The sequence below is a fragment of the Fulmarus glacialis genome, unplaced genomic scaffold (genome assembly GCF_000690835.1).
Source record: "Fulmarus glacialis isolate BGI_N327 unplaced genomic scaffold, ASM69083v1 scaffold8175, whole genome shotgun sequence".
NCBI classification, from domain to species: domain Eukaryota; kingdom Metazoa; phylum Chordata; class Aves; order Procellariiformes; family Procellariidae; genus Fulmarus; species Fulmarus glacialis.
In genome coordinates, this window is record NW_009213641.1 from 230,303 (window position 1) to 240,194 (window position 9,892).

Consider the following 9,892-nt stretch of genomic DNA (forward strand, 5'->3'; position numbering starts at 1 on the left):
CTGATGCATCAATGACATACATCTGCTGCAGCCAAGAAAACCCTAGGCACACATCAAAGGCCAAGCTTTAACAACAACAAGGGCATTTTATAGCTGGGTTCGAGAATTACGGTCACCAACTGTTAGGAAATATTTTTGGCGACTTACAGTTTCTTAAAACAAGTTGATGAACTTTCAGAACATAATAATAAGATCATATGGCCACTTAAAAATATCTACCCTGTCTGCTGCATTGCCCTGGAACTTGGGATGGTCACTGCTGTCAGCCAGCGTGGGTTCTGCAATCACTGAATAGCAGTAAATATGGCATTATCTTGTAAAAACCTATTAATCTGTTTTTCCTCTCCATTCATTCTGGACCGTCTGATCTCCTCCCTCCAGATGCTGTTGGCTCCCTGGTAACTTCCTTCCTTCTCTTCTCTGTCATTTCAGACTCCTGCGATGTTCTTGTGTATTACAACATCTTGGCAGGCTCACTAATCTTTCTCTTACTTATCAGTCATTATCCATGATTTCCATTGGAACTTCAAGGGCCTTTTAAATAATGGAAATAACCTGACATGTACTTGTAAGCTCTAAGTAAATAAGCCCAAACAATGAGATCCAGTAGTAAATGATGTGCTAATGCTGGTTAACATCAGAGCAGAGATAAGTTCAGCTATGCACAACATCATGGCTGAAAACTGCCATGTAGGATAACCTCTTCTGAACTAGACGAAACCTGCAGGGGACTCCAGCGTAACCCTCTGCAGTGGAATAACCAGATTCCCAAGGTCTGCATATGCAGCTGCTTGTGGTTTCCAAATTCTTACGTACTATTCACCCTATTGAAAGATTCACTCGCTGTCTGGTTCCAGATTTCAAAGGTCTCCTCAGACAGCTCTCAGGGACTTCATCCAGCCCTTTCTGAAGCTTAAGGGTAAAAAATGACCATGCCAATTCTCAATCCTTTCTCACTCCCTAGTTCAGTTCGAGGTCTTCAATCCCATCTTGGACACAAGGATCAGCAAACCCTTAATTCTGTTGCAAACCTCTCCAGTTTCTTACTCATTGTATGTGGAAACATACGTTGTAAAGTGCAAAGCCTCCATATAGTACCTTTTGCCAGATAATTGGGAATCTACTGGCTATCAAAATCTTAGCTTCTTCTTATCACCACTAATGCAAGAGACTGACTCTGTATTTTTTCAGAAATTCTCAGTGCAAATTTTCAAGCTCTTCTTGTAACCACTTCTGCAAAAGAGTAATTCAGACTCTGCCTTCAGTGCTATGGAGTTAAAAGGGCTTTACAGCCCCCCTGCTTATCAATGGAAGTCTTTCCATTACTTGCAAAGGTCTCCGAAACAGGCTCAAACCGAGGGCAGAATCTTTAGAGACTAGTATATGAGATGCAGAGTTCCTGCCAAAATACAAAGGTATGGAGTTCTTGCCAAAGTTTTAAAAAAAACCATAGCTCTCTGATCCATCTGCTCAGAACTTGCCAGACACGTTCTTCATGCAAACTTGCAAATAAAAAGAACATATTGCACACATAACCCAACCCCTTTTATATCTGGATGGGCTACAGCTGCAGTAGGATTCTCTTACAGTGTTGGCTGCTACTCGCTTAAAGGTAAAAGAAGGTGAAATGCGAGGGGGCTAAAGAGACGAGCGGCTAAAGCAGGTCAAAAAAGGAGGGGAAGTCAAGTATGTCATTGAATCACCGTGACTGACTCATTGCATCACCCTGTGGTGAGGGGATGAGCTCAGGGAAGAGAATGGATCCTGAGAAGGGATTTCCTCTCCATTTGTTCCCCAAGCAGGGCCTTCCTCCTGCCACTGAAGATACATGTGCAGTGTTAGTTGGGGATACAGCCCTGAGGCTGCTCAGTCTGATTTATGCTTAAGCAGGCAGGAAGACTCTGCATTGTATAAACAATAAACAAGAACAGAGGGTCTGGGGTCCTTTTCCTGGAAGATTCTGAAATATTGAGTGCAATTTCCTGCCATTTAGGAGATTTTAAGATAGCTCCAAAGAAAGATTTTATATAAAATGAAGCAAAACAAAAAAATCCTGTAAACTTATCTAGCATTTAGCTTTAACTTGCCAGAGGCACATTATGTTTTATTAAAATATCAAGAAAGAGGAGCCAAAGTCAACAAAACCAGAGTGGGTTCTCCTGTCTTCTAGCCAAATCCCTAGATCCTGCAGAGTACTCCTGTGTTCATCTCCCCTTTATGCACAGGTCTCCCAAGCCCCTTCTCTTCCTCGGTCCTGTCCCTGATAGCCATTCCTCATGTTCACATGCATTTTACTGCAACATTTTGGCATGCAACTTTCTTTGCTATCTGAATATTTGGACTTACTGCTTCTTCTAAGATGCTGTTTTCTTCCGCAACTCACTCCTCTTTCTTCCCTTCCTCTTGCCTGCTTTGTTCTCCATAAGTCATGACTCTCCTTGTGGTTTTCTCTTCCCACCACGCACAGGCTTCCACCCAAACCACTCCCGTCCTCCTCCATTTTCTTCCATCATCTATTCCTCTTCATATAGGCTTCTCTCCAACAAAGCTTCACACTGTTTCCTACAAGTCCCCAAAACAATAATAGTGCCTTCCCCCCATCCATCAGGTTCCCTAGCACAAGGCCAGCAAGCCAACCTGATGTTCCTCAGCCCAGTAACTACCACGCTGCGGTGCTTGGTTAAAACTTGCTCGTGTTTCAGTGTAACATGGGCTTGGCTACGCCACCAGACGGCAGCCTAAAGAGCAGGAACCCAAACCTAGTGGCTGGTTTCTGACCCATGTCCTGCATTCCTACGTTCCCCATAATGCACACGCACCGCAAACAGCAATAAATCTATCAGCTCAGTGCCCCACATTTCCAAGCTCAGCAGTGTCGAGCTGGGAGTACACGCTGGCTCGTGCCAGTAGCTAATGGGGATATTACATACTTCTTCAAGTCGTCTTCAATAACCGCTCTGTTCCTGGCAAGAGGTGGCTGCGTCTGAGATAAGCTCTCAAATCGCAGTGAATATGACGCAGCAATAAATACTTCCCTTCACTCGCGCTCACAGATTATTTGCCAAAGGTACTCTATACGTGGTCTCCAGCATACTAACTTTTTTTGTAGGGGATACAGTATTTTGAATCAAAAAAAAGGATTCTGGAACAAGGAGACAGCAGCAATTTGACTGAAATACACTGCAAATTAACTTCCTCTGGTCCTGAGCTGTTGCTGAGGGGAGTGGGGAAGGAGGAGGAGGAGGAGGTTGGTGGAGTAGAAAGTTACTAGGTCCACACTTTATACTGAGTTTGGCACTTTGAAGAGCACTGTACATTTGCTATTTAACATAACCTTGTAACCTTTCAGATTGCAAGAGTCTGGTTTCAGGACAACAATACATAAATTGTGAGATCCAAATATACTACTTTAGATGTGGGTCACAGTGACGGCAGTCAATTAAAATCAAATGCCCCAGGTGATATCTGTAATACAGACATCCTGCGCCAGCTCACAGCCACAAATCCTGCTTCCTGGTATTTTCTTCCGTGGCATTAGAGACGGCACTTTTTGGCAAGAAAAGAGAGCAAGGCCCCTCTGCTCCTGATTATATGGAGATCAGTCTGGAGTAGCTCTGCTGCAGTCAGTGTAAATTGCCTCAGATTTGCACCGCGGAGATTTGGCCCAAATCTATAGTAGCTCGCTCTAAACATATTCCCTAACTGAAAAACAAGACAAAACACTGTCTGAACTGAAAGTATTTGAACAACCGACTGTGGTTTAAATTTAAATCTGACTCATAATGGGGTAATATGTTCCACAGCATCTTCCTCCTCATACCTCCAAGCAGGGAGAGAGGCCCTTAAAGAAACGGGGGCTACCACTGTCTGGAGGGCAGACAGTTCTTCCCAGACCCCGAGCAAGCTCCACAGGAGCCCTTGGCATGGACCAGGCCCTCCCTGACATGGAAAGACCAAAGGTCTGCTCCTGCTTGCTTCAAATCCTTCATTGCAATCCGATGTCCCCCCTGGGGTTTAATGTGGCGCCGTTCGTTTGCTACAACCCTGCGCTCTGGTATGTCCCGTGGTACATCCCCCTCCGTCTGCAGCTTCTCAGGTACCCCCACCCACAGCAGCCTCGGATAACGATGACGATAAAAACCAGTGCTTCGGCTGCATTTTTGATGATGCTTTATGATGTGTTAACAAAACATGGCACCGCTTCCATAGGAAGTAATTATTACTTGTTATTGTTTGACCGTCTGTACGTAATAAAAATACCTTAAAAACAATACCACAACACGCTCTGAATGATGGCTTTTTGCCCTGCAAGGGTTTCCACTTGTCCAGCTTTAGTGGTAGTGCCTATTTATTTTTTGGAATGCTTATTCATAAAAGACAAGCCTTTTTTTGAAGGGTGCAGGGACTTTACTCATAAATACAGAAGCACCTTAATAAAAGAAAGATGTGATGAAGTCTTCAAAGCAGGCAAGAAAACTGATGAACAAAGACATTGCCATAACAACTGAGCTTTATCTGATCAAACTCCAATAAAGCCTGCATTTGGCATAAATCTTTAAAAACATAGCAAGGGCCACTGGAGGATGCTAAAACTTGTTTATTTAATATTATTCCCCTTCCCTCCCCCAAAAGTACTTTATCCTCTTAATATTTTCTGAAGTCTCGGTGCACGTTAAGTGCATCAAGCAAATGCGGCGCAGTGGAAGGATGGGAGGAGAAGCGCGGGAGAGTGCTCGCTGCATCTGAGGTCACGCCGCTACCTTCCTTCCTTCCCTCCAGCTTCCCACTCTCCAACGTCCTGATGATCAGCAGCACCACCAGCAGATTAACCCTCACTTTCAGGCAGAAGAAACAACAAAAAAGATAGTGCCTTTAAAGAATTTAGTTCTCTGTGGCTTCACTCAACTAGAGCCAAGAAGAGACAAAAGCTTTTATACCAGCCTTATAAAAGAAATTTAATTCCTACTTCTACGAGTCTCATTATTTTCCATCCTAAGACTATTTAATACGTGCACAGCACTGCCCATCTGCGCAGCAACACACAGATGAGGCTGACTAATCCTTAAATACCAAGAGAAGTATTCTGGGTGAAAACAGGCATTAAAGAAACTGTTCCTGCTCTCGGGGATTACCACTCACTCGCTGGCTTCGCGGATGCATCCAGGGCACCTCCATGAGAATTAACCTCCAGGACCCACTGCCCAGAGAAACCCAGGGGGCAGCAGACCTGGCAAACAGATCCACAACCACTTGGTCCCAGCATCAATACGACCAGGTGCTCTCTGCTCCAGACCTGCCTTTAGGTGGGAACAGGGTCCTGCTGCTGCTGCGCTGGGGGACGGGACCGAGGGGCCACAGCCCTGGTTCGCCACGCCAAGCAGCCCCAGCTTGCCTTCCTGGAGTCAGTGCATACAAGGGCTGCAGGAAAACACAAAGTCCTTTTCTGATGTGGTTTGGAAAAAGGAGCCAAGTATAGCCCGAGGAAAACTTAGCCGAAAAGGTGCAGTCTTGCATTTCTTTTTTCATTTTAACGGGTAGATCTGTAAGGTCAGAGGACCACACAAAGAAAGAATCAGGAAGAGAAACGAAATATTTATATTCTGCTTGCTTATTTTTTCTATTTACCCAACACATCTGTCTCTTGCTGTTCCTAAAATAGTCCTTCAGAGTAATATTGTCCCTTCTGCACCAGTGGTATATATACTACTACTAAACTACCACTGGACTAAATTGGAGAGCTCCTGGAGAGCAGTTAGCAGACTTGTATGTGTTCAGGGACGGCCGCTTTCCCAGTGAACCGCAAGAAGAGAGCTCTGACTCTCTCCAGAAGACTTCTGCCCCTCTCTTCCTGCTTGACTGAGAAAGATGAGGGGACCCGGGAACAACCATGCCCTGAAAACTGCAGGTATGAGAGGAATTTCCAAAACCCTCATCAAGAAGATCTCCTCAACAAACCAAAACACTAGGCAACCCGAAACTTGGTGGGAGGGAAAAAAAAACCCCTAATAATTAAATGTTGCTTATGCAAGATGAAAAACCACATTGTTCCTTCTGGGCACAACAGCCCTGGCAAGCCCAGCACGTATCTCACAAGACAGGAAGCAGTGCTTATGCATGGAGGAGGAGCAGCGGCTGCACATGCCAACTCCATCAGCAATCTCCTCTGCGAGGCTCGCTCTCCATGCATGGCTTTTCATGCTGGAAGCAAAGATACCTGAGTAAGTCTCCAGCCCTTACGGAATGTATTTGCCTCTCCCACCTCCACTGAAATGTGCATCTTCCTCATTCTCCCCTTTTACCTCCCACTTTTGTACCTTCCTCCACTGCTAGACACCCCTATCAACCTATCATTACGCAGTCCTGAAGCTCCTCTAGCACCACTGTGGCACCAATGCCTCCTACCCATCCTTCCTCACCTTCAGCTCCTTAGATTTTCTTCCTTCTAATATCGGAAATTCATATACTAAGTTTTAGGATGCTTTCTATAGCACTGTCTTACAATACGCCATAGAATCATAGAATATCTCAAGCTGGAAGGGACCCGTAAGAATCATGGGTCCCTCCTCTTCAATTTCTCCCTGCTTTTGCTTTTCCTGTTAAACACTTCATGCTAACCTCACACGTTGTGATGGAGAGTAGATGCAGCAGTATCTAGGGACTCTGATACTCCTGCAGTAGAGCCGCTGGCAAGGAACCCATGCAGTTCAGACTGGCCGTCACAGAGCTAAGTTAATACCTCCGTACAAGGTTTTGGGGATAGCTGCATACAAGATTGCAAGAAATAAATATGACCAAAGAGGGGAAGAAACAACCAGCAGAAGAAGGCTACAGGAGCTTGTAAGAAGTAAAGCAGAGAGAGGAACTAACAGGCAGCTTTTAATAGGTGTTCTGCAAGGGAAATGCTCCAGAGACAGCTTGCCTCTCTACAGGCAAAGGAGCAAAGTAACATGCCTAAAATATGCCTGGCACAAACACGCACTCAGAGCTCGCTGCCTTTGGCTTGCCTGTTACTTGGTGGAGAAAAGACCTAATCCTACAATAACCTGCACTCATTACTCACCTAACACTTCACTCAGTATGCCCCACCCAGCCTAAAAAAGAAACTGCCTTACTCACCAGCTATATATTTATCTGAAGGACACAAGTACCTGCCCTGGATGCAGGTGTCAGTCATTTCCACGGGCACAGGCTTGCTGGAGTCAGGCTCCCTCAAATAAGCTCCAGCTGTTTCTCATCACAAGGTGAAATCCCAGCCAAGCAAAGGCCCTTTCTTCCCTACCTCCGCTGAACCCTTTGTGTCCCATGTTCCTCAAACACAGAAAGGCAATGAACCAAGCTCAGGCAACCGCAGCTGTACTCCTTTCAGGTGGCTGACTAACAGCTCTCAAAAGTAGAACAACAGAAAGCCCAGAGATGCCATCAACTCCTTTTAGGATGTCAGAACAGTGAGGTCAAGCCAGAACATACAATTGTTTCAACAGGTGGTGTGGCAGCGTCACAGGGACTCATAGTGTAATTCTCTGTGACGGCTGTTATACATAGACGACACCAGTGACTCTCATTAAAGATTCCTAGCTTTCTCTTTTAACAAATGACATGTTGTTTACTCAACTTTTCTGCCAGCCTGTCCTTGGGAACGAAGGCAACCAGGTCGCAGTCGTGAAGCCAAGCGCCCAGTGACCACCTGTGGACCTGAACCACATTCAACTGGGAATCACGCTTCTCCTATGTTTACACTATGTCTAAACAGTCAAATGCGCCTTTTCCTGCTGTCAGCCTCTAAGGTTGGCTTATACTGCCACTTCAGCAAGCACGTGAACCCAAATTCCTCGCTCTCTGCTCCAAGTCTGACTTGTACTTGACCAGACCAGGCCGGAAAAGGTGAGTTGAGAGTGAGGGAGAAGACTAACTCAAATTTGCACCCACTGGATCTGAACCGGACTCTACAGTGCTGCAAACCCAGGGCAGTCCTCAGGCATAGCTAACGAGGGCAGCAAGAACAGAGCCAAAGAGGGGCTCAGTACACTTTTACAAGGTGGTATCCTATCTGGCAGGGTTTTCAGCAGAACAAGTCCTGGGTTACTGGAACAACCATGAGTTTTACTCAGTATAAAACTGCTGGGAGTTGAGCCCCTTTTGGTTGCTGTGTTTCTCGGCAAAGTGAACTATGCTTTAGATGAAATATGCTCTAGACAACATTTGCACAAACACAGACTCTACGTAAATGAATTTAATGGCTTTAAAGATTAAATGACATCAATCTTATCAACACTCAGGAGTGAGAGAGTCATGGGGTCATTTTCTTCCTCACTCCTCAATCCCCGAATTGTTCACTCCCTTGCCTCAATCCCTGGGCTACTATACAGAAGTCAGGTCTGAAACTGCTAAGCTTTGAAACTCAATTATTAACAATGCCATTTCTGCGAGGAACAGTTAACACGCTTCTCCTGAACACAGGCCAGAGAGAGGAATTTGACTTCTATGTAAACTACAGTACAGGCCAGGTGTTGGGAGACAGAGATCCTGGGGATGACTTATTTGATGTCTTGTTCTGTCGTTCTGTCTAACTTATCGTTATATGCTGAAGCTTCGGAGTCCTGAGGCACAATTGCTAGAAAAAGTTTGCACATTTCAGCTTCATATGATTTTGAATAAAGTCCTTTCTAGCAAAGGCATGGGAAATAAGAGGCTACTTTGGGAAGACAGGACTCAACTGCTTCTCCCCATGGTTTGTTCCACCTGCTAGACGGGTACAAGGCGGGTTTGCGGCAGAAAGACGAGGAGCTGACGCGTGCGAGATGCTACCGTACCTGGTACAGCTCTATCCGCTGCTCTGAGACCCGTGCCTTCGAGTTCTGCAGGCGGAAGACCCTGAACTCGGCCTTCACCAAGTTGGAGGCGTTCTTCTCCATCGCTGAGACGTCAAATCTGACGATCCGGAAATAAAGGCTGTAATAGCTCGGTGGGATGGCATCTGCAAGAAGGCAGTGTGATATTATTTTTTTTAATGATAAACTACATTGTTCCTTCAAATACAAGACAGACTCAGTAAGGGAAATATCTGTAGCATGATTCAGTTTCCAATGGCCAATTTAATATTATTAACAATTTAATAAAAAAAACCAAAACCAACAACTCCACGTGTTTGATTACAGGAATACCATATTAATAGAGATTAACAACTATTTCCAACTCTATTTCAGGTCATGCAGCTAAATGTCCCCTCTTTGAACACACTGGTGGAAAATCCCGGATGCTTATAAATTGGGAAAAAATCACAGCAGTTGGTATCTGGCAAATGCCTTCAGACTTGCACAGAGTTCACAGGGATCCGCTAAGATGATGAGTAACAGCAACTCATCTGATCTGTATGTTCTCTGAAGCCTATTTCCCCCTAGAATATGGAGCGTAAATTAGCCAGATTTTATTTCATATTTATTTATTAAAGGATTTTATTGGAACAAAATATTCACTCTGATTATAGTGACAAGGGCAGGAAGAGAAGAGGAAGAAGAAAGGGAGGGAAAAGGCAAGCAGATAGTAGACATTATAAGCAGAATGACATGAATTTTGACCACTTGGAAGCAGTAAAAGCCATAAACGTAACCACCCCTCACTATGTATCAGAGAGAAAGCAGAAAAAACAGTTTGAAGACTTGAGTCCATTCTTCTATAACAGCGTTAAGCATATCCGCTTAGGTTGCAAAACAGTCTCTTCCTCCTTCCCAGCTGTGAACCCCGACTGAGGCTAAGCAGCGAAGCACCTCTGCACAACCCGGGTTACCCTAAAGGGTTCAGCGATCATCTGATGCCTTTCCAGCCCGTCCCGGCCGGCAGCACGCGGAGAACCCCGGCGCGGCGGCCTGGCCACCCTCCCCGTGCCCGCGACGCC

At 45.3% G+C, this 9,892-nt stretch overlaps 1 protein-coding gene across 1 annotated transcript in view; it reads right to left on the reverse strand.

The window, feature by feature from the left end:
- Positions 1-9,026, reverse strand: part of TGFB2 (transforming growth factor, beta 2) — a gene marked incomplete at its 5' end in the record, with an annotated part of 21,664 nt that extends 12,638 nt beyond the window's left edge. Inside the window, one exon of the mRNA XM_009578260.1 lies at positions 8,811-9,026. Within this exon, the coding sequence (XP_009576555.1) occupies positions 8,811-9,026 (216 nt within the window). The remainder of the gene's footprint in view (positions 1-8,810) is intronic.
- Between the last annotated feature and the right edge of the window lie 866 nt (positions 9,027-9,892).